The sequence below is a fragment of the Furipterus horrens genome, unplaced genomic scaffold, assembly GCF_987537825.1.
Source record: "Furipterus horrens unplaced genomic scaffold, mFurHor1.1.pri manual_scaffold_2, whole genome shotgun sequence".
In the NCBI taxonomy this organism is placed as follows: Eukaryota; Metazoa; Chordata; class Mammalia; order Chiroptera; family Furipteridae; genus Furipterus; species Furipterus horrens.
In genome coordinates, this window is record NW_028327172.1 from 159,782,595 (window position 1) to 159,808,295 (window position 25,701).

The following is a 25,701-nucleotide window of genomic DNA, read 5'->3' on the forward strand; positions in this document are numbered from 1 at the left end:
GTTGCCGGTTCAATTCCCAGTCAGGGCACATGTCTGGGTTGTGATTCAGGTCCCCAGTTGGTGGTATGAGGCAACCAATTGCTATTTCTCTCTCACACATCATGTTTCTCTCCATCTTTCTCCCTCCTTTCCCCTCTCTCTAAAAGTAAACAAATAAAATCTTTTAAAAAATGTTTTTAAAGACAAATGGGCTAGTTATTTAGTCCCTAAGGCCCTTTGATTCTATAATTCTATGATTCAGTGATGTAATAATTTAGTTTTCCTTTGTATTATAAAAATCCAACTTAGTGGTAATCTTGAAGTGAGGCTTCTCTGGTTAATGTGCTTGATTAAGTTGCTTTGTTTTTTCCAAAAGATCTCATCATATTGAATTTGGTTTAGAGGTATTTGTATTAAATAGGATAAAAACTTGCTTCATATTTAAATAGTATTACAACAATATATATTAACTTCATCTACTGGTAATCACCTGTTCCAAATGATTTATATCTCTTCCTTTCCTCTGTTTAGGTACTATGCAGGAAACCTGGAGGCTAAGTCAACAAATCCTGAAACTCTAGGTTTAATCCACACAGCAACAAAAGGGCTAATAAAATCTGTTGAAGATGGTGGAATAGATTCTGTGATGGAATGGGAAGTGGATGAAGTGCTGAACTGGACAAATACACTAAACTTTGATGAGTAAATACATTTTGCTGTTCTTGGGGAACAAAGGCAGGCATCATATTTTTATTTCTAATATTTCTCACTCCCATGTTGAATGTAGGAGTCACAGACATAACTTCCACCCCCCCCACACACAACACAAATATTTATACTTGTCTAGAAAGAAAGAAGAAATGAGAGAGAAAGATATGAGGGATGATCTAAAAGTAGCAGAAATTAAATTAGACAGGTGTTCTTTATTGTCAGACTTCATACTTATTATGCCTTAGTCTAAATCTGCTTTATTTCTTACTTTGAGATTTAGAAACAAGGCTAAGAACATGAAATCAGTAATACAAATAATTTTCTTAACTTACTTATCCTGGGAAGCCATATGAGACATTAAAAAGTTATAATTTTTAGTGACATAGCATGGCCCTTGGAAAACATTTTTAGGATTTTTTGTGTGTGATGGAAATTTTAAAATATTTAATATAACCATCAGGGAAATTCAAGTTAAAACCACAATAAAATCTGACTTCAGACAAACTAGGGTGGCTATAATTAAGAAGACAAAGAAGTGGAGGACTTGGAACCATTATATATACTGTTAGTGGAAATGTACAGTGGTACAGCCATTTTGGAAAATAATCCAGCAGTTTCTCAAATGGTTAAAGATGAAGTTGCCATATGATCAAACAATTCCATTCCTCAGTATGCATGTACAAGAGAAATGAAAACACACATCCATGCAAAAACTTGTACATAAACGTTCATAGTAGCATTATTCATAATACAACCAAAAAGTAGAAACAGCCCAAATATTCATCAACTGATGAATAAATAAATAAAAATGTGGTATATTTGTACAATGGAATATTATTCTGCAATAAAAAGAAATGCTGATGCATGCTAAAATATTGATTCTGCTACATGAAAGAAGCCAATCAAAAAAGACCACATACTGTACGGTTCCATTTATGTGAAATGTCCAGAACAGGCAAATCTATAGAGACAGAGAGTAGATTAGTGGTTGCCTAGGGCTGTGAGATTTATGAGGGTTGGGAGGTGAGGCTAAGAGGTACAGTTTCTTTTTTGGAGAAATAAAAATGTTCTAAAATTAATCATAATGATGGATGCACAACTCTGTGAGTATACTAAATGCCACTGAATTATACACTTTAAATGGGAGGATGGTATGGTATGTGAATTATATCTCAAAGAGCTTTTAAGTATATTGAATATTTACTCAACTACAATAATGAGTGTGACTATTGTGTGGATGAAAAGGCAGAAAAATTAAAGTAAAGATGGTGTAAGTAAAGAAACATAAGAAAAAGGAAGAAATTAGATAAGAATCTGGAATAGGAAAAATCAACATGTCATTGAACAGTAGAATAGGAAGAAGAGCATCCAAGAGGAATCAGAGAAGAGAATAATGAGAAAAGGAAAGATGAGAAAAGAAAAAGAAAAAAGGAGTAATTAAAAAAAGGAAAGAAAACAAAAAGGAAAGAAAAAACAAGGTTTTAGTGGGAAGGATGTCATCGTCATCGGCAGCCGTCCGTCTCGAGAGACGATGGTGTAGCTTCTTAAGAGTCTATCTGCACCGCCGAGAATGGCTGTGCAGTCCGACTCGGGAGTGACACGGTATCTGTCTCCTCCTGTGTTGAATCGACATCTTGCGATGATGCTGGAGTGTCATCTCCAGTGAAGCTGAAGCTACAGAGCCTGGGCAGGGTGATATGGAGGGTCTGCTGTTGCCCATGCAGCAGACCCCCCCTCTCTTCGCAGCTGAAGGGTCCAAGGGAAAGACGGAGTCAATACAGCTTGGCTTCAGGTGCGCCGCAGGAGTTGCCGGTGTTGACTACAACGTCAAACCGCCTTAGGGACTCCGGCTCCGGATTTTCTGTCGGGGTTTACTCCCTTAGCCTTTCCTCTGAAGAGGTATGCCGCAAGGCAGCGGAGGTTTTTTGGAATCAGAGTTTTCCTTCTCTGATGTGCCCTGACTGGAAGATCGAACCAGCGACACTTAGCTCGCAGGCCGACGCTCAATCCACTGAGCCAAACCAGCCAGTGGGGGGGAAGGATGTATTAGCAAATAAAAAGGGAAAGATAAGAAATAACTAGTAATGCATCATAGATAGATGCTCTAAAATACTTTGTAATAAGTAGATAGTAAAAAGAGATTGTTGTGACTCATTAATCTGATATCTTGTCCTGACCATAGTATTTGGGTTTCCTATAGACAAAATGTTTGAATTCTGGGACACAGTAAATACAGATGGTAATAATGCAAGAAATGATGTCCAAAGAAAGACACTGTAATGAAGTACTTTTTAACAAATTATGTTTATTTTTTTACATTCAACATTTTACATTAGTTACAGGTATACAGCTTAGTCATTAGAAAATTATATACATATATATATATATATAATGTAGTGCAGTACTTCTACTTTTTTTTCCTAAGAGTAAAAATTGCTGGATAAAGAATGGAGGAAAGAAAGGGGGAGAAGTAGGTGAGGTTCATTTTGAATGAGCTTCTGAGGGCAGGATAGAGAATTTTCTCAGGTGAGTTTTTGAAATCCTGATTTGCCTTTCCCTTATACAGTTGGCTAATTCAAAGCAAAGGACCAGCGTGCTTTAGTGAAAGATTAACCAAAAACAGACACCTTATATTCTGTATTTCATCACTATTGAAATACAAAAAGAACAACACAGTTAAGTTCAAAGGGAACATCTCAGTCCACTGTCATCTACCATATTCTTCTCTGTTAGGGGATTACATCTCTAGTGGAATCTTCGTGGAAGAAAGGATAAAAACAATAAACCAGTAAGACTTGAAATGTTTTTTTATTTTTATTTTTAAATCATATACTCTATGTGAGGTGGGATGAATACACCTAGCTTTGACAAGGTAAGATTAACTGACAATTTCCAGTCTTAAAATGCACATACTTCACGCTTCCAAGTTATATACACTATCTATCAGTTTATTCTCTCACTTAGACCCTTGGTAACAAAAATTACAAATAGAATTCAGTGGGATTATTTGGGAATATTTTAGTAGCATTACTAATCCCAAGCTACTGATGATCTGAGGCAAGACCAAACTTCCCAAAGATCTTCCCCAGCTGACTGCAGATGTCAGGTATAAGCAACCAGAGCATTTGTGGTCTCCATTGTCTTCCCTGTAGATGTTTGTAACTGGCTGGATGCCACCTTATTTGATGAGAATTTCAGAGCCTGACATTTTTCTTCAGAAGAAGTGATAGCCACTAATCCTTTGTAGAGAATCCTTCATAATATGTGGACAGTTTTCAATAATCAGACAATAAGAATGACATAAATGTGTTGAACACTGATACAAATCAGCTTTTTTCCCAATGGCTTTTGTGTTAGTTCCTGTCTTGACAGATGGCTGCTCTCCTGGGAAGAAGCCATGTGCTTCCTCTTTCAACTGAGTACAATATTATTATAACTTTGAAGAATGGATAGAGCCAACTTCACTCTTGGACCCAAGGACACTGATGAATACTGTCATAAATTCTTCAGCATATAGAGATATGTTGCTGCAGGCACTTAGAATATAAAGTAACCCCCATATCACCATCAATGAGTCCCCCACAATGCCGTATGATGGCTACTGTGACTGCTACTGTCATTGATCTTGTTGGGTTTTTAGAGGCATAGTCTCTATCAGATATTCCTCTTCTAGGGTCTTCATAATTTTCAAACTGCAAGTGAATTTTGAAATAACTTGTTAACTGATCATCAGCTGGGATATCTTAAATAATTTCCTGTTGCCAAGAGATCTTTGCCTATGAGCATGACGGATAGTTTCTATATCTGAAGCTGTTCCTTTGATTTCTAGGACATATAGTTATGTGGCCTCTCAAGCTAGGCACTTTCCCAGATGATTAAAATGTTAAATTTGTACTCCTGAGGGATTTATTATAGATTTCACATAAATACTATTCTGCAGCTATTATCTTAAAAATTACAAAAATTTCTTAATAAGACAAATTAGTTCTGTGATATGAGCAGTATAGTAATGCTATCATCAGAATGTTGCTTCTATTTGTAAAACTTAGATATTTTTATCAGTTACCGTTGGTATGTCCTTTATGAGAAGTTCTTTTAAAAGAATTGCCCTAGTATCAGGTAGAACTGGGCCAGTGATCAGCCTTAATTAAGTATGACCTATGTTTATACCCCAGACTGTCAGGTGTCCTTGAAAGTAGAATGAAAACCTTTGAGAATATAGATCACAGGAAGCAGGGTGATAGACATCCAACTCTTCATAGTGGTACTGAACAACCACTGAAAGTCGGTCTGCATTTAAGGTCAATCCAGATTGCATTGTCTACTAAGAGATCCTGGGAACAGGTTTAGATTGCCTGCTCTTACCCTGCACCTTTTAACAGTGACCCAGCAATATTTTATTTAAGGTCATAGAATAAAGCTTTTGGAGAAATAAGAGGTAGGAGTAACAAAAAGGAGCCAAATTTAGATCCAGTACTTTAAACATCTAAATATTGTTGAACAATATATACCTTCCTAAAAGGAACAACAAACAAACGAACAAACAAATCTTCAGGAACACTGTTAGAAGTAATTCAATGGAATAAATGAATACTCTGAAAATCATTTTTATATGACAGTTCTAATCCTCCTCAGCTCCCTTTCAGCACCTGGCTCTGACCAATTTCGTACCTGATTTCTTGGGTGCAGTTGGAAGAAATGAGGCTTGAGAAGGGGAACTCAGAGCCTAAAATGAAATGGAGTAAGTTACAGGAAACCTGCCTCTTGGAGCATCCCCTCATCTTCATAGCTCATCACACCTTGTCCTTCCCTATCATTCTACTTCTTCTCTGGCTACCCTGATCTCCCTATTTCAGTCTCTGTTTAGGAAACTGAGGTGGCAGCTGCATGTGCCCTACTTGAATGCAACCTCTCACATTTACTGCACACTACAAAGACAGTATCATAGCTCTACCAACATCATAAACCACATGCTTTAAACTCCTGTTAACATGTAGGTCTGGCAATCCAGAACCAAGGAGAAGGTTTGCTGATGTTGTTTCCCCCTTTTTTTCCTCTGAGTTTTCTGTCCATACTTTTAATTCAGAAGTCAACTAACATCTTAGTAGGCATGCAACTGAGGACATGATCTTGAAAGAATGGAACAGGATAAGATGAGGAGAGGTGTGCTGAGGAAGACCAAAGGGCACTAACATGGTAGATGTAAGCACAATTTTTATACATCCTCCAACTCCTTGTCCTAAGGGTTGTCTTAGAAGCATGAGATCTACTCAGAGGTGGGAAAGTCATGAAAATTAAACATTTGAACTAGCAAATTTGCTGCCATTAATGTAAGATTTCATAGAGAAAGTAGAAGTAGCCTAATCATGTACTAATGAATCAATTCATTACTTACTAATAAACCAGTTTAATTTAATTTAATGAATATCTATATAATGTGCTTAGGTATGTTGCCAACTGGAAGGAAATTGCTACAAGCAACTCTTCAGCTAACTTCAAAAGTAGGTGATTTTTAGCAATGCTTTATTCTTGCGAATAAAAATGATACATTCTACACATGTGCACATTTCTTAGAACCTAACATTTCAGTACCCTGCACAGTATATAGACATAGATAAATTTGCCAAGTCATTCTTACCTTATAGCAGTGATTTCAACCAGTGGGCCACAAGAATTTTTAAACCATGCAATATCTGACTATTCATTCAGTGGTACTGACCTCTTTTCCCTTAGATTGTCAAATAATTAAAAAAAATAAAAAAGACTACAGCCAACAGAACAATCATCCAGTATGGATGAATCAAAATTATACCTATTTTTCATCAAATCAGCAAAAATTATATTCTTTAATGTGCCATAGAATTTTAGTAATTAGTTTAATTGTGCCCTAAGATGAAAAAGGTTGAAAATCCCTGCCTTGTAGGTAAGACTGTTATTTGGAAATAGAAAAATAAATTTTATTTTATATCAGGTTGAATTTAAAACTTTTAAATAAATCTTTTTTTTAAGTTGCATTATCTCATGGTTTCAGTAATAATTTTTAATAAGCAAACTTCACTTGGCTAAATAATGCCTCAAAATGTTAAAAATATATTTTAGGTTCTATGCCACTGTTGTCCCTCACGTGGTCCACAAGACTGAGAAGCTGGAAGTGATGGCATATTGAAGAAGCATATCATCATACCCTAGAAATACCAATAATTCTAACCTAGCCAGAATCTAATTATGGTGATTGTATAATCTGAGTGTATGAGTTCTGTCCTGCTGTCATCCGTGAGAGGCAGTAAAGCAGAGAGGTTACAGCTGTGGAGTGTTGATTCAGACTGCCTGATTTTGATTTTTGGTTCTACTGTTTACTGGCTGTGTGATCTTGGGCAAGTTACTAGTTCAGTTTTCTCCCCTGTAAAGTGAGAATAACAACAGTACCAAGCTCATGGTTGTGTAAAGTACTAAGAGATAAAACATGTAAAGAGCTTAGGCTAGTGCCTGGTCCATAATTATTCATACTCTATAAATGTTAGCTATCATTAGCCGTAACCTATCCACTATGTCCACCACCACAATCCAGGCTGCCACCATCCCTCTGCAGGCTTCTGCTACAACCTCTACACTGATGCTCCTCCAGTCCATTCCCCATATAACAGATAGTGATCTACGAATTTAAATAAATGCAATTAGAACACTTAAACTCCTCTTTAGCAATTTCTATGTACAAGTGTTATCTTAAAGAGCTTTATAATATTATAGTAACTCATTCGATCTTCAGACCAACACAATGAGTCAGGTTCTATTATCTGCATTTACAGACGAGCAAGCAAAGAGATAGGTTACTTGTTCAAGGTCTCACAGTAAGTTCCTGTGAGGGTCAAGCTTTGCATTGAGGCAGACTAGCTCCAGAACCCATGTGCTGAATGATGACTGCTTCTCCTGCTTCTCCTAGTTTTCCACTGCACCTGGAATAAAATCCTGACTTCAGGATGGCTTTCCACCTTTATCATGTCTTACTCTCCCCTAACTCACAACCCCACCATCACTGGACTCTTACCTCTTCCTCAAACTCTCCACATTTTCAACTTTGGAGGTTCAATGGAGTTGAAGGCCTTATATAGAACAGTTTTAGGTAACTTATCTCCACTTAAGAGCAAGGAGTTGTCTGTTCTATTCACTACTGAATCCTCAATGTGTAGCACGTAGTAAGTTTTCAATGAGAGGTAAAATATAAAGGAATGGCAAGTACAAAGATGGAAACATAGAATGTAAAATACTGAGTTAAAAGAGATTACAGGCATACCTTAGAGATATAGTGGTTTTAATTCCCAACCACCTCAATAAACTATTGCAATTAAGTGAGTCATACTCTTTTGGCTGGTGGGGATTTCTGACTTCCATTTGTAAAAAAAAAAAAAAAAGCAACATCTGTGAAGCGCAGTAAAGTGAAGTGCAATAAAATGAGATCTGCCTGTCCTGCAAAAAGATGGAAAGGTATAGCATGATAATTGCAAGGAAAAATTACTGTAAGTAGTGGAGGTTTGCATTATAGCTGAAGTCAGTGGAAGGTGATACATTGAAGGTGTTGGGATTGGAGAAGAGGAGGAATGTGTGCCACCTCTTCAAAAAGCACAACAAAACCAAATCCAGAGATGAGAGAAGCAGCTTCTAATTCATTTGTGGATAAAAAGTTGTTAGATAACAGTTAATTATGAAGCACTAACTAAATGCCAAAGTAAATGCTAAGTCCTTTACATGCATCATTACACTTACTTCTCACTAAGGACATTGAGGCCTAGGGAGTAATAACTTACCCCAAATTGCACAGCTAATCAGTAGTGGATCAAATCTCAAAATCCAAGTTCTGAAGAGTCTTTTGTAGAGTTGGACAACAAATATGTTAGTGAGAAGCAGGATACACTCAGAAATTTTTGGACATTTATAGCTTCAGTTCAACAGGATATAAAGATAGCTCTTCTGAGAGTGCCAAAAAGGAATGTGGAATAGACCTGAGCCTGGCATACTGAACGAGTCTATGTCTTATCGCATCTGGCATCTTTGTAAACATTTGTCTTTCTTATTTAGGTTTCAGGTCAAGAACAGGAAAAATATATGACTGTGCAGCTATATCAGAGGACATGGAAATACCAGAATATACTTCATGTGGAAATATTTACGAAGAACCAAATGTTACTAGACTGTCACCTGATTCCACTTATGGAACAATAAATGTAAAGTAAAGTACTCTTTTATTTTTTTGAGCTACAGCCCTTCAAACCCTGATTCCATCAGTTATAATCAAGAGATAGTGTATTCTGACTGGAATGACATGCATTCTTGGCACAGAATCTACTCAATTAAGTAAAAAAAATTAAACATAAATACAACATTGGGCTGAATATGGTGGTCATAGAAAATGTAGAAATTATTCCTGGTATTGAGAAATTATAATATTCTGATGATTACACTTAAATAAAGATATTATACTTAGGTGTCAAAAAACTCTTAAGCTTGTTTTTCTTTTTTGAAACATCTTTTATTTGGGTATTCATGTCAGGCAGAACTCCTTTTCCATTAAAAAAGGAAAAGGGGCAAAAAGAAAAAGAAAAAGAAAAGAAAAGAAAAACGGGCAGTATAGCAAGTTCTCTTTTTATTAGGAAGTAATAGGCTTACTAGAAGCTCCAGCCCGAGTCACTTCACCATCCTTGAACAAAACTGGGTTACTGGGGCACCCTTAGCTAAAGCAGCTAGAAAACTTGAAATCTGTGTTTCAACTTCCACAGTGGGAGAAATAAGGGACTGGAGATGACTGTCGGGTCAAGAACAGAGTCCATCACAGCCTTCAAGCCTAAGCACCCTCTATGACTACCCATCATCACACTTATTACACTGTATCTTTAAAAATCTGTCTATAATCCTGACAGACTAGAATATTTTCTGTATTCCTTATCCTGTTCCATTGATGTTTGTGTCTTAATGGCAATACCATCTTTTATTTGTTAGTGTTGATTTACTCCAAATCGTCCAAACTTTTTTTTATTTAAAAATTGTTTTGGCTTATTCTAGTTCCTTTGCATTTCCATCAAACTTTACAATCCCCTGCTGGGATTTGATTGGATTGCTTTGATTCTATATATCGATTTAGGTGATAAGTACCATCTTAATTTACTATCTCAATCCATGAACATGGTACATCTTCCTGTATATTTAGGCCTCTGGCTTCTTAGTAATGTTTGTAAATTTTAGTGAACAAGTATTTCATATATTTTCTTAAAATTATGCCCAACTAGTCCTGACTGGTGTGGTTCAGTGAGTTGAGCACTGACCTATGGACTGAGAGGTCACCAGTTTCAGTCCCGGTCAGGGTACATGACTGGGTTGCAGGCCAGGTTCCCAGATGGGGGCCACAAGAGGAAGCTGATTGATGTTTCACACACTGATGTTTCTCTCCCTCTCTTTCTCCCTCCCTTCTCCTCTCTCTAAAAATAAATACAATCTTTTTTTAAAAATGCCAAATTATTTTGTTTTCTGATGCTATTGTTTTTAAATTTCAATTTCAAACCATTCAAAAAAATTTCAGACCTTAATTTCCTGTCCCAAATGACTTTTATTTAGCAATTCATGAATTGAAAAGGATCCAGTCTAGAAAATAGAAAGGAACTTCCAAGAGTTGTACAAAGTGAGAGGGTTTCATAGATAAAAGTGAGCAGGAACAAGAAAGGTATATTGGGCACTGTTAATTAGTTAAAACAGGGTTACTTCCCCTATATGGAACAAAGGGAAGTGTTGGAGTTGGGTTAGGTAACTTGTACTAAGCAGGCAAGTGCTAAGTGGCTGGCCTAGGCCTACCTTTTCTGGGAGAGCTGAGCATAGAAACTTAGATAAGCCTCAGTTTGTTGACATAAGACTTAGCATAAGCAACTACTTCCTGGGCTTAGTCAAGACACTTTAACACTAGTACATAGAAATATTATTGATATTTTGGATATTGACCTTCATCATGTGACCTTGTTAAACTCACTGGTTCTACTTTTTTTATTGTTATTTTTTAGGTATATTTTATTAATTACGCTGTTACAGTTGTCCCAATTTCTTTTCCCCCTTTGGCCCCCTCCACCAGTACCCTCATCCCCTCCAGCAATACCCTCCCCTTAGTTAATGTCCATGGGTTATGGGTTGTGCATATAAGTTCTTCGGCTTCACCCTTCCCTATACTATTCTTAAAACCCCTGTATATTTTGTTCCTACTAATTTTGCTTCTTAATCCCTGCACAGTTTTTCACTTTCTCCTCCTCAACCCTTCCAGCTGATACTGCTTCAAATGATCCCATACATATGATTCTATTCCTGTCCTGGCCTTTTTTTAGTTTGCTTTTATTCTTTAGATTCAGTTGTTGGTAATTGTGTTTGCTGTCATTTTACTATTCATAGTTTTGATCTTCTTTTTCTTAAATAAGTCCCTTTAACCTTATGTATAATAAGGGCTTGGTGATGGTGAATTCCTTTACCTTTACCTTCTCTGGGAAGCACTTTATCTGCCCTTCTATTCTAAATGATAGCTTTGCTGAACAGAGTAATCTTGGTTGCAGGCCCTTGTTTTTCATTACTTTGAATATTTCTTGCCAGTCCCTTCTTGCCTACAAAATTTCTTTTGAGAAATCAGCTGATAAGCTTATGGGAACTCCTTTGTAGGTAACTCTTTGTTTTTCTCTTGCTGCTCCTAAGATTCTCTCTTTACCTTTAGCCTTTGGCATTCTAATTATGGTGTATCTTGTTGTGGTCCCCTTTGGGTCCAACTTGTTTGGGACTCTCTTTGCTTGTGGGACTTGAATGTCTATTTTCTTCACCAAATTAGGGAAGTTTTTCTTCATTATTTTTTCAAGTAAGTTTCAATTTCTTGCTCTTCCTCTTCTACTTCTGACAAGCCTATGATTCTGATGTTGGCACTTTTGGAGATGTCCCAGGGTCTTCTTAAACTATCCTCATTTTTTTGAATTCTTATTTCTTCATTTTGTTCTGGTTGAATATTTATTCCTTCTTTATGTTCCAAATCATTGAATTCAGTTCTGGCTTCCTTCTCATCACTGTTGGTCCCTTGTATATTTTTCTTTATTTCACTTTGTATAACCTTCTCTTCTTCCTTTATTTTGTGGCTATACTCAATCATTTCTCTGAGCATTCTTATTACCAGTGTTTTTGAACTCTGCATCTGATAGGTTGGCTATCCCCTTTTCACTTAGTTCTTTTTCTGGAGTTTTTACCTGTCTTTCATTTGGGCCATACTTCCCTGTTTCAACTTCACAGCCTTCCTATGTTTGCCTCTGTGTCTCAGGTAGATTTGTCATACCTGTTATGTTATAAGAGGCAGAGCCTTAGGTATTCATCAGTGCTGGACAGCCCAATTCACTGCTTTGTGGCACTGTATGTGGGAGACAGGTCAGAGAGGGAACAATACCGCTTGCTCAGCACTCACCCCATTTTAGTCACTACACCCACTTCCTGTATGTGATTAGTGCCCCTCTAGCCATTGTGATGGTCATGGTTCCCAGAGTGGGTGGGTTTGTGTACATTCTAGGACCATGGGGGCCCTCTATAAACAGACTCTCCAGAGAATGAGGACATTTCTTCTGCCACCCTAACCCCCGTTGGTTTTCACAGCCAGAAGCAATGAGGCATTATGCTCCTGGTGCCTGACCTGCGAGTTGTGTGGTCTAGCCTGGGGTTGGGATCACTCCTCAGGTATCCCTCCTGGCTTTTATAATGTGGGGCCACTCATTCAGCCAGGTGGTCACAGCCTCTGCCTTGATACTGCCATGTGCCGCTGCCACACACATTCTCTTTGCCTTGGCTCCCCAGCTCCACACCTCCTACTTGTGCATGAACACTTCCCCTTAAAATCTTTGGTCACTGGGCTTCCATAGTTCAATTTTCTAGCAGTTCTTGTTGTTTTGTTTTTAGGTAGTTGTAATCCTTAATAGTTGTGTGAGGATGCAAAGTGTGTCCACTTCTGCCTCCATGTTGGCCAGAAGTCTTTTTAGTTTTTCTTTTTTTAAAAGTAGGATCTTTAGAATTTTCTGATTAGATGATGCCATCTGCAAATGAAGATAATTCTACTTCCTTTACAAACTACCTTTTTATTTCTCTTTGCTTTATTACATGGCTATAAACTCCAATACAATGTTGACCAGAGCTGATAATACTAAATCCTTGCCTTTAGTTTATTCACAGCAATGTATTTTTGAATATGAAGCCAACATGTATTCTTGGAATAATACCACTTGGTCATGATGCCATTTCGTCTTTATATATTGATGGAATTTATTCACTATGCAACTATGTTCATGAAGGCTACTGGTCTTCAGTTTTCTTTTCTTGTAATTTTTGATATGAGAATAATCCTGGACCTCATAAAACTGGTCCTTCTAATATTAGGAAATTTGTGCAACATTGGTATTTTATCTTCCTTAGAAATAGAAGGCATTGACTCATTAGGATTATTTTAAATATTTTTGTCCTTTTCATGCCTTGAATTTGTTTGAGGCTTCTAAAATCCACTTGTCCATGTGTTTTATACTGCAGTAATTTAAAACCAATCTGCAACCAATCGATTACCCTTTTCTTTCTTAAAAATACTTCCAGCTCTTACAACCATGGATATCTTTAAAAATCATTAAGAAATAAAAAACATTAAGTTTAGCAATGATAATAAAGAATTATAAGTCTATAGTGAATATAGGGAACATTTGGTGGATAGTTTTCAATTAAGATCTACTAGCAAGGTTAACAACACTACACAGAATCAGGTTTCAAAAGTATTAATTGAAGGACATTAGCCTCAGTTCCCATGCTTTCCCCCTGCCCAACTGCAGCTGCCTGGGAGATAATGACATTTTGGGCCGGGAGTTCCCCTTGATAGCAGGGTGCATCAAGCCAAGCTGCTTTTGGTCTTGATTGGCCTGTCATGCTTGCAGCTGTGAGATAACCAGGCGACGACTAAATTCAATAGTTCCTTTTTTCTTCCCACTATAAAGCAACCTCTCCTTCCCTAGGAGTCCGGAGTCGGAGCTACTCTACTCACGGCACGGGTCCCTCCCTGCTTGCTGATTCCCTCAATAAACTTCTTTCTTTCTGCTCACTGCATCTTGATGGCCTTCTGAGCGATTCCGTTTTTACATTGTGGCGCTAAAACCCAGGATTGGGACACCAGCTTGACTGGGACTCCCGATTCACACTTGGGCCCAGAGCTGGCCCCAATCCTTGGACCCAGAGTCGCTCAGATCTCCGTGAGTTGGGGGCTCGAGTTTCCCCTCTAGCTTGCTGAACTTCTCCGCCTCCTTTTTCCTTCGACTGCCATTTACTCCCAGTCAACACCAGCCCTCAGATTCATGGGTGAATCCTCACCTTCATCTCCTCCAGTGGTTCTGTTTCCTGGTCTATCCAAGACCATTCTGGGCAGTCCAGCCGTAAATCTGAGCGCTCAGTCGGAACCACTCTCGGAGTCACCTGACTCCTTGGGTCAATCCGGACCCACTCTCCAGGGCCTGATGACTCCTAGGGATGCCTGGGATGAATCAGCACCTCTCCTCTCGGCCTTTGGCCCTCCACTCTCTGGTTGAAATGGGACTCCCGTCTTGACAGATTGCGGAGCTGGGAATGTTGGCTTGGATTCGACCTCCTCCTCCTTCTCAAACTCACATTAACCCTAATCATCACCATGGGAATTGGCCAGTCCCTCCCACCCAAAGATACCCCTCTTGGACATTTGTCCATAATTTCAAATCTCTCCAACTAAATGGAGAAGTCAAGGCCCATCGACTTGTCTTTCAGTCCACTGTTGTGTGGCCCCAATATCCTCTAAATAACCAGAGTCAGAAGTCGGAAAATGGCACACTTGACTTCAAAGTTCTCACAGACCTTGAAACTTTCTCCAGCAGTTGGGCAAGCAGTCAGAACTTCCCTATGCTCAGCCTTTCTGGACTCTTCAGAACAAACACTCTCTCTGCAAACAGCTGACTACCCACCAAATTCTCCTTATCCAGAAAAAGCCACCTTCCTCTCGACCTTCTGCACCCCATCTAACCCCTTCTCTTTCTTCCTTGTGTGAAAAATACTCACAATAAAACACCGGGACACAGGATTTTAGCAGTAACCGAAGCAGTTGTTTATTCACAGACCTGCAGCTTTGGGCACAGCTGAAACCAATTCAAAGATATGCACCGAAAAGATAAAGCTGGCTGTTTTTATCATAATGCAAGTAAAAACCGGGCCCCTCCCTCCTCCCTCTCCCTCCTTCTCCTTCTCTGTTTTTCCATGCTGAATACTCCGGAATTATAATGTAATGCAATTAACTAAATTAACTCAGGGTAATCTGGTTATAGGTCTATCTCCAGCTCTACTTTGGAGTTTCCCTGTCTTGTTTGCTGGGCTGTCTAGCTTCATTTACCCACTTACCAGGGTTTGGTAATGAACGTCCCCTACTTGGATTTTGGATATCCTTTGTTCTCAGAAGCATTTGTGCTGAGCTGTGGAATGCCCCTTTTCTGATGCTAATATTGTTAACTCTGGCTCAAAAAACACTCTAATTACACTTGCCCTTTACTGTTAATTATTTTCTACTGGTTTGAGAGCCACCAGTCTCCTTGCCCTTTACACTAGGACACCTTTGATCCCTCTGACCACCCACCTCCCTATGACCCTGCGCTGGACACCCCCTCACCTCCTTCAGAACCTCAGTCACCTGAATCCTCACAGTTCCCAGCCCTCCAAGATTCTGGACCTTCTCCTCCCCATACCCCATCCTGCAGGCCCATCCCTACCTCCTCTTCTCTGGCTCCCCTCCTCCCCCTCCAATCAGCCTTGCCCTTCTAGTCTCTATCCCCTCCGTGAGGTTGCTGGTAGAGATGATGTCATGCAAATACATGTCCCACTTTCTTATGTGTCTCCTTGCTGGGATGCGCAAACTGGACTTTAAAGCTATCAACTATAACAAAACTCTCAAAATTACCCAAAGTCCTAGTAAAAATCCAGCTGCCTTCTTAACAAGGTTCAAAGAATCTGTCCAAAAATACACCAATCTAGACCCCACTTCGCCTGAGGGACACCTCCTTTTACACACCCACTTCATTAGCCAATTGGCCCCAGACATTCAAAAAAGCTCCAAAAGTTAGAGGCGTGCCCCAAGACCCCCAAAGCAAACTTATTCAGGTTGCCTTCCGAGTATACAACAACCAGCAAGAAAAATAGGAGGGAAAAAAAAGAGAGAGAGGAAAAAAGAGCAAGAAGAACGGAAATACAAGCACTAACTTTTACTGCCTAATGCCTTGGAAAACTCCTCCAAGGGACAAAATAAGCCTAAGTCAAAGCCTCCACCATCAGGCAGCCTCTGGGACCCTGTTTCTGGAGCAGTCAGGAGGGACATTGGGCAAAGCTCTGTCGAAACCCCCCTTACCTCTTCTGGGGCTTTGTTTGCCCTCTCTGTCAAAAGATAGGTCACTGGAAGGTTGACTGTCCAATGGCCTCTAACCAGAAGACTGGACTGTCTACCTGGCAGTGGATCAGGATGTAGGTGTCTCAGGCCCAGACCTTCTCTGACTTTCCACCGCCTGATGGGGCCCAGGTTCAGAAGCCCCGCTTCTCACCATCATGACTGCAGAATCCAGGATAAACATATTGGTGGCAGGTAAGCTTGTCTCCTTTATCCTTGATATAAGAGCTATGTATTCTGTCCTGCCCAAATTTTCAGGGCTACTAACTCCCTCTGCCATATAGGTTGTAGGAATAGATGGCAAGGTGATCCAACCCCAAAGGACCCCTCCCCTAACCTGTCTCGTTGGGCATCAAGCAGTCACCCACTCCTTTCTAATACTGCCCCATTGCCCAACCCCACTTCTCAGGCGTGATATTCTAACCAAACTGCATGCACCTATATCTCTTGGTTATTTTGACTCCATGCCCTCACCAGATAATCCCACCTCTCTCATTCTTCTTCTAATTTTAGAGCAGTCCCTTCACACTATCCCAATCACTCCCTTGCCATCCTGGCTAACAGCGATCAATCCCAATATCTAAAACACAAACAATCCTTCTGTCACTTCCCACCATGCTTCAGTCTCTATAACACTAAAAAATACCTCCCGTATCCCCAACAAACCTCAATACCCATTAACCCCCTCAGCCTTAAACAGTCTGAAGCCTATGATAGACCACCTGCTGAGAGCAGGTCTGCTTCGATCTGCTGCCTCTCCCACCAATTCCCCCATCCTAGCAGTCAAAAAAACCCAATGGGTCTCACCGTCTTGTCCAAAATCTACATACAATCAATAACGCCACCATCTCTATTCCCTCTTGTCATGCATACCACATCATACCTCCCACTTTACCGTACTGGACCTCAGAGATACCTTCTTCACTATCCCACTCTCCCCGACATCCCAAGACCTCTTTGCCTTTACCTGGACTGACCCAACCACAAAAATAACCCAGCAACTGACATGGACGGACCTGCCTCAGGGGTTTTGAGATAGTCCCCACCTCTTCAGTCAAGCCCTAGCAGCCAACTTACAGAAGCTTAACCTTTCCCCAAGCATCCTCCTATAGTATGTAGATGATCTCCTTCTCTGTAGTCCATCTGAAAACCTTTCTCATCTCCATATTACCCAACTCCCAAACTTTCTTGACAGTTGGGGATACCGCATGTCGCGAAACAAAGGCCAGTTCTCTTGAACTGAGGTCACATATCTCGAACTCTCCATCACCCCACTCATAAACACCTAAATCCAAAAAACACGATGTAATAACTACCATCCCCCTACCCCATACTAAACAAACACTCCTATCATTTTTAGGCCTCGTCAATTTTTTCAAAACTTAAATATCTAATTTTAAATCCCTTCCAAACCCAAATAAACCTTTCCTCCTATACACTGACACAAAAGATAGCTTTGCTCTCAGGCTGTTTGTACAGCAATATAAACCAGACCAACGGGTTATAGCCTATTTTTCCAAACCACTCGATTTCCCCTTCCTAGGGCAGCCAGCCTGCCTCTGTGCCTTAGCAGCGGCAACAATTCTCAGTCAAGAAACCCTTATGTTAGTTCCCTTTGCCCAGGTAACAGTCCACTCCTCTAATACTATTTCCAGCCTACTAACCCACCAGGCCATTACTACAACCTCCCCATCCTGAATTCAGTTCTTACATGCTCAACTACTTCAAAATCCTCAAATCTCCCTACATAAATCAGCTCTCCACTTCAACCCTGCCTCATTACTTTCCTCCCCCACTCCCACACCCATACTCATAACTGCACTTCAACATCTCTCCTTTTTTATACCCTTTCCCCAACACCATACACCCCACTACCCCAGGTGCAATCCTGGTTTATAGATGGAAGCTCTTACAAGGCCAGCCCAAAGGGAACAGAATATGCCATCACTACCCTTGCCTCCATCATTAAGTCGGGACACTTGTCCTCCGGTACCTCTTCCCAACAGACAAAACTTATTGCCCTAACATGAACCTTTGCCCTTACAAAAATCGTCAGGTCAATATATACACTAATTCCAAATATATCTATCACATCATACATTCACACATCTCAAAAAAAAAGGGGGGGGAATATCTCACCTCTAAACACTCTCCTATCATCAACAAACATCTCATTCTCAAATTTTTTCAAGCAGCTCAGCTCCCAACAAAAGCAGTGATTATCCACTGCAAGGGACATGACGTTAGGACAGATCTCACAGCTCAAAAAAATCACAAAGCAGACATTGAGGCAAAAAAACAAGCCCTGCCTCTCATCCTCCTTACAATGCCTACCGAGGCACCCCCTTATGCAGAGGAAGAAAAACGCACCCTAGTTAAACTTGAAGCAACCCAACAAAATAAAGTTTTATCTACATGACAAAATAATTCTCCCCAATAATTACGCTCAACATATCCTCGCCAAACTCCATAACCAATTTCACATAAGTGCAAAACTGCTACATGCTGTATTATCTCAAACAATACATCACACTGACATGTTAACCCAGCTAAAAAATATATCCCATATTGGGTACATTTCTCCCGTATCAAACTGCTCCTCAGGTACCTAAATCTCCTCCAACCTCAGATCTTGAACCCACCATAACCCAGCTCATCCCCATCTGGGAAGGGACACAAGCAACACTGTCCAAGTATTCCTGCACCCCTACTGAAAACCTGACGGTAAAAAAATCACCCAAGCCCAACCCTCCTCTAAATAAGCCTTCCACAGGCCCGACTCTTTACTCATCTCATCTCCCAAAAACTTATTATACAAAGAGCCCCCCAGACTATCTCTCAATTTTTAAAATATATCTCGGATGCCTGGCTACAGGGCACTCTCAGTGACTACACCCCTGACGAAATTTACTTTTACACTTTCATCCTAGTTCTATCCCTCGTTGACTTACTCGAATCACTGTAACCATGCTGACTCCCCTCACAATTATGGTTGTTGCCCTTCTAACCTTTGCCACCTCATATCAACATCCTCTAGCCCCCACAATACAGTGAATAGCGCGCTTAACCAGCAAAACCAACTGCTAGATCTGCCCCACTCCTCGCACCACCCAGACATTGAGGTAACCACCTTCCCACCCAATCTCACCACCTTATATAAACTTATTGCCCACTTTCTCCATCCCCCTGCTACATGAGTTCAGCAGATCTCCCTAGAGTGGCCCAGCTAGTAGCCACCATCACTCATATTATGGGTCCTGCCACTCTCTGAATCCATTTCAGACATGTCAACGGCACCCGCACTCAGCCTCGCTCCTTAGGCATATTCAACCCTTACCTTCTCTGCAACCACACCCTAGACCTAGCCTTCATACCCTATGAAGGCCAATCAAGAGCTCTTACTTATCCTTATGTATTAGCCCAAATTCACAATCTTACCAACACTTCAGATTTTCCTGCTACTCCTACATGAATCATAGATTTTTGATTTAACCAATACAGCCAAACATTTCTTCACAAAATCCTCCATAATATTTAATGCCAATCAATAAAACACAAAACTCACCCCAATTACATTGACATCACCAAAGCAAAATATAGGACTACTATTTCCCTTCAAGGGATGGAATATCCCTTCCTATATGGCATGCAAGCATACCTAATAATTCCCTCTTACTAGACTAGCACCTGCATAATAGTTGTTCTAATACTAGATGCCTATATTCTAAGCCCCTAGCAAATAGCCACTTTCGAGGCTCCTTCCTAGAGATCTCCCTCTTGTCTTGCCCCCAACAGAAATGAGACCGGCAGTGGTCTGAGTTTGGCAGACATGAGTGCAGCAACCCTGTCCTTAAACAAATGGAAATAGGGCACTTATATATAAAAGGTTCCTCTGGTTCGTAAAAATACCCCAATTTTTAAAAGTATCAGTACTAAATCTCTCTTTATTCAAAAAACTTAGAATGGCAACCTCCAAGCTCAAGAAAAACAGAAAAAATCCCTAAACAACCTAGCAGATGTAGTTCTCCAAAACAGGAGGGCTCTAGACATCCTTGCAGCTGAAGTAGGGAAACCTGTGCCATGCTAAACTAAACTTGCTGTTTTTACATTAACAATATAGGCATAATAGAAAAAAACTTACAAGTACTTAAAAAACACATCGGCATTGTTGCCCAAGCTAGGGAATGGGCAAATGGGGAATCCTGTCTCAGAACCTTCCTCTCATACTTCTCCTCTCCCTTCAAAGTGATCCTAGTGCCTCTTATAACCCCACTGCTTCTCCTTCTATTATTCCTTGCCCTTGGCCCTTGATTCCTCAAACTGCTGATTAACTTTATTCAAAAAATGGTTCAATCCATGACAGCCTCTGCCATCCATAATATACTCTTATTAAGATCTTTCAGATATCAACCTGTGGCAAGAGATGATCCCCAAGCCAGCAGTCAACCCACTCCCATTGCCCTAACTCAGCAGGAAGTCGTTATAGAAGAGAGATTCGATGACCCCTCTCCCAACTGATCTCTGCCACATAAAACCACTCTGCCAACCCCAGAAACACACCCCACCCCTCACCTCCTTTTATTAAAAAAAAAAAGGCTGGAATAACAGCCTCAGTTCCCATGCTCTCCCCTTGCCCAACTGCAGCTGCCTAGGAGATAATGATATTTTGGGCCAGGAGTTCCCTGCCATAGCAGGGTGTGTCAAGCCGAGCCACATTTGGCCTTCATTGGCTCATCATACTTGCAGCTGCAAGATAACCAGGCGACGACTAAATTCAATAGTTCCTTTTTTCTTCCCACTATAAAGCAACCCTCTCCTTCCCTAGGAATTTGGAGTTGGAGCCACTCGTGGCACAGCTCCCTCCCTGCTTGCTGATTCCCTCAATAAACTTCTTTTTTCCTGCTCACTGCATTTTGATGGCCTTCTGAGTGACTCCATTCTTACACATATTTTGCTTCTAAAACTCATTTCTTGCAATACCACTGATAAGATCTGTATAAAGTATATAATCCTTTTTCTTGCAAGAATGACTCACTTATGCCAATTAGGAGGGCTACCATAAACAAAAACAGGAAAGATTGAAGATGGTGGAGGAGTAAGTGGAAGCTACACTAACCTCCTCTCAGGACCAATCTGGAATTACAACTTAATTGTGAAAAAAGCATTCTGAATAACCAACTAAACACTAGCTGGAGAGAAGCCTTATTACCATGGACAGACAGAAGAAACTGCCTCATTACATCGTGACTGGTACAGAGTGTGGAGGAGACACAAGAGGGCTGGCTGGGCTCCCATGGGCAGCAGCTGAATGTATGGAGAAATATTTCAGCAGCCAGAGGATTCCCCCTTATAAGTGTGGGGTCTAAACCCCAAGGTGGTCTCCCCAGGATCAGAGCCAAGAGTAAACCAGATAGCATCTAGACAGGAAAAGCAAAAAGTAGCAGGATTTTTCCAGCCTGAGATGGCTAGAGTCACAGAGAGCTTCTTAAAGTTGCCAACACACAAAATTTCATTGCCATCCACTTACCCTGGGCTCCAGCAGTGGGAGGGCAGAGTGGACTACAGGTGCTTGAGGAGAGTCTGGGGCAGCAGCCTTGCAGAGAACTGAGGGAGCAGTCAATAGATTTCCCATGCTGACTCATCTCCCATACTGCAGGATCCATCTTGCTCAGACAGACCACTCCTCCTCAAGTGGCATCAGCCTGAGGGGCAGTAATAGCCCCACCTACAGAAATTATTCTGCCCTACAGTGCAGTGCTTAAGCCTGAGTGCTGATTAGATTGACTATATTAACAACTGAAGAGACAGCCACAGACTGGATCTCTGGTAGTCTCGAACAGTCTGCCGAGGTCCAGACTGGGACATGATCTGATGTCACCAGGGGTGAATCCAGAAAGGGAAAAAAGTGGTAAAAATAAGATACTACTGAGATGAATTTCACCACAGTCTTCTCCATGATTTATTTTCTCTCCTGCATAGCTTTTTAACAGTTTGTGCATTTTAAGTCACTAGTTTTTATGTTATAGTTTATTTCAAATCTCCTATTTTGCTCCTCCCTTCTTTTACAACATTTTACCAACTTATTTTCTCTCCTAATTTTTGCTTTAATTCTATTTTCTCTCTTGCTATGACTTGTTTCTATTCCGCACTCTGTTTCTCATCTCTCCAGCCTCTCAAAACCATTTTTCTCATTATTAGTCATATCACATTCTTTTTCCCATTCTTAAAATATATTTATTCTCTCTCCATCTTGATCAATCTTTGCTCATTGGTTGTGGATACGGGGGTGGTGGTTTTTCTTAAGTGTTATTCATGGATCTTCACTATTTTGGTATTTCAAATCTCAAATCTTATCGTTCCCCTCTCCTATTCCATATTACCTTCATGCAGCCATCATTTTTTCATTTTAAATTTGAATTTTTCCCTTTCTTAGCCTGGTTTTCATTCCTCACTTTCAGTATTCTTTCTGCTTCTCAAACTCACTTCCCTTTCCTCTGGATATCTCTTAAGATTTTCTTCTTTTTTCCCTCCTCTCATTCCCATCCCACCTATATTAATCTTTGCTCAGTGGTTGCTGACAGTGCTGCAGTAAAACTTTTTCTCTAATTTGGTTCCTAACTTTTTTTGTTCTCTCTCACTATATAGATATTTTATAATTTCTGTTTAAACCTAATACTACACACTTTCCTTCTCCTACTGCATTCCACCATCTTCCCTCCCTTTTTAATTTATGATGTAAATTATACTTTCTCTCATTGCTTTGTCCCTACTTGCTATTCTTATTGCTCCTCCCTATCCCCTCTCAAAAATCTTTATTTTTTTAGTTAGTAATCTCTTATCTGTTTTTCCTTTTTTATAAGAGTCTTAGTCTCTTTATATCTTCATTAGTACTGGCTTATTTGCTGTTAATAGTGTGATTGTGGGTAGGGGTTATTTTACTGGATGTGAGTTTCTTTCTTGTGTTATTTGGTTTTGTTTTGGCAGCACCGGTACAACAGTATACAGGATGTGGTGGGCAGAATGACTCTCAGTCAGCTAACCAGAGGGAAAGACCCACCAAAGAGCAACTCAACAACCACAAAAACCCAACTGCAACCAGACAGCCAAAATAAATGGCATAAAGGGCATCCCAAGACCATCAATTTCAGGAGATCAAGGAGACTCGACTGCACAACTGAATACCACAGGTCTCCTGCCACAGAGGGTCACACCATGAAGACAGGGAGTCAAAGCAGATCAATCTAAGAAGCAGAAAAAAACAAGAAGTCATCTAAAATGAGAGACAAAGAAACAACCCCCAATCTAAAGGAAAGGAATCCCCAGAAAAAGATTAAATAAAATAGAGGCAAACAAACTATCAGACATGGAATTCAAAATAATGGCTATAAGGAAGCTCCATAAGCTCAGTGAGCTCAGCCAGAACTACAAAGAACTCCAGGGAACCTACAAGAAACTTACTGATAACTACACCAGCATTAAAATGAACATAGAGACTATCAATAAGAGCCAGGAGGAAATAAAGAATACAATTTCTGAGTTGAAGAACACCGTAGAAGGAATCAAAAGCAGGCTAGATGAAGCAAGGATCAAGATCAGCAAGCTGGAGGACAACATAAAAAATAAATTCCCAGACAGATCAACAAAACAAAACAAAAAGACTGAAAAAGAATGAAGAGGTTTTAAGAGAGCTTCAGGACAACATGAAATGTAATAAAATCCATATCAGAGGGATACCAGGAGAAGAGGGGCAAGGGATAGAAAACCTGTTGGAAAAAGTAAAGACAGAAAACTTCCTTAACTTGATGAGAGAAAAAGTAATGCAAGTCCAGGAAGCACAGAGAGTCCCAATGAAGATGAAACCAAAGAGGCCACTCCAAGATACATCATAATTAAAATGACAATATTCAAAGACAAAGAGAATTTTAAAGGCAGCAAGAGAGAAACAGCTAATAACATACAAGGGAGCTTTGGTAAGGCTATCAGCTGATTTCTCAACAGAAACATTACAAGCCAGAAGGGAACTGCAAAATATATTTTAAGCAATGAAAATCAAAAACCTACAACCAAGACTACTCTACCCAGCAAGGCTCTCTTTCAAAATGGAAGGTGAAATAGGTTTCCCAGACAAAAGAAGGCTAAAACAATACACCTCCAGCAAACCAGCACTGCAAGAGCTGCTAAAGGGACTGCTTTAAGAAGATGAAGAGAAAAAAGGAGATAAACACAGGTACAAAGGGAAAAAAAGACAATGAAAAAGTACCTATCAATAATAACTGTAAATGTAAATGGATTAAATGCTCCAATCAAAAGACATAGGGTAGCTGAATGGATAAGCAAACACGACCCACATATATGCTGTTTACAAGACCCACCTCAGAACAGACGATCTACTCTGCAAGTGAAGGGATGGAAAAAAAATATTTCAAGCAAACAGACATGAAAAAAAAAAAAGTTGGGTAGCAATACTTACATCAGAAAAAATAGGTTTCAAAATAAAGGCCATAAAAAGAGACAAAGAAGGACATTTCATTAATATTTAAGGAGTCAATCCATCAAGTAGATCTAACCCTTGTAAACATATATGCACTGAACTTAGGAGCACCCAAATATATAAGGGAGATCTTGCAGGACTTCAAGAAAGATATTGACAGCAAAACACTTACAGTAGAGGATTAACACACCATTGTCAACAATGATTGATGTTGGAAGCAAAGAAACAACAAGGATAGTGTGGCATTGAACAACACTCTAGATCAAATAGACTTAATTGATATATACAGAGCCTTTCAGCCCAAAGAAGCAAATTACACATTTTTTTTTCAAATGCACATGGAACATTTTCAAAGATAAACCACACGGTAAGACACAAAACAAGGAACAAGACAACAGTGTCCATTTTCTCCTTTTCTATTCAACACAGTTTTGGAAGTTCTACCCACAGCAATCAGACAGGAAAAATAAATAAAAGGCATACAAATTGGAAAGGAGGAAGCGAAACTGTCATATTTGTAGATGACATAATAATGTATATAGAAAACTCTATAGGCTCCACCAAAAAACTACTTGACCTAATAAGTGAACTTGGCAAAATAGCGGGATATAAAGGCAATACTCAGAAATCAAAGGGATTTTTGTACACTAACAATGAAATATCAGACAGTAAAACTAGAAAAAAATCCCACTTACTATATCAACAAGAAAAATAAAGTAGTTATGAATAAACTTAACCAAGGAGGTAAAATACTTGCCCTCAGAAAACTACAGAACACTGAAGAAAGAAATTAAGGAAGATACAAATAAATGGAAGCATATACTATGTTCGTGGATTGGAATTATTAAAATAATTAAAATGTCCATACTACCCAAAGCAATTTATAGATTCAACACAATCCCTATTAAAATACCAATAAACATATTTCACAGATCTAGAAGAAATGTTTCAAAAACATATGTGGAACCAAAAATGACCCCAAATAGCCTCTGAACTCTTGAGAAAGAAGAACACAGTAGAAGGAAACACAATACCTGATATCAAACTA

General features: G+C 39.7%; 1 protein-coding gene and 1 long non-coding RNA gene across 5 annotated transcripts in view; one reads left to right on the forward strand and one right to left on the reverse strand.

The window, feature by feature from the left end:
• LOC150019823 (protein MFI-like) overlaps positions 1-9,129 on the forward strand; it is a 50,385-nt gene extending 41,256 nt beyond the window's left edge. For all 4 annotated transcript variants that reach the window (XM_090266698.1, XM_090266697.1, XM_090266699.1 and 1 more), the window contains 3 exons: positions 511-681; positions 6,136-6,191; positions 8,764-9,129. In XM_090266698.1, coding sequence (XP_090122824.1) covers positions 511-681; positions 6,136-6,191; positions 8,764-8,918 — 382 coding nt within the window. In that variant the 3' untranslated portion in view covers positions 8,919-9,129. The remainder of the gene's footprint in view (positions 1-510; positions 682-6,135; positions 6,192-8,763) is intronic.
• LOC150019821 (uncharacterized) overlaps positions 1-21,835 on the reverse strand; it is a 121,173-nt gene extending 99,338 nt beyond the window's left edge. The window contains exon 1 of the long non-coding RNA XR_016509087.1: positions 21,690-21,835. This is a non-coding gene — a long non-coding RNA (uncharacterized LOC150019821). The remainder of the gene's footprint in view (positions 1-21,689) is intronic.
• Positions 21,836-25,701: the final 3,866 nt, after the last annotated feature.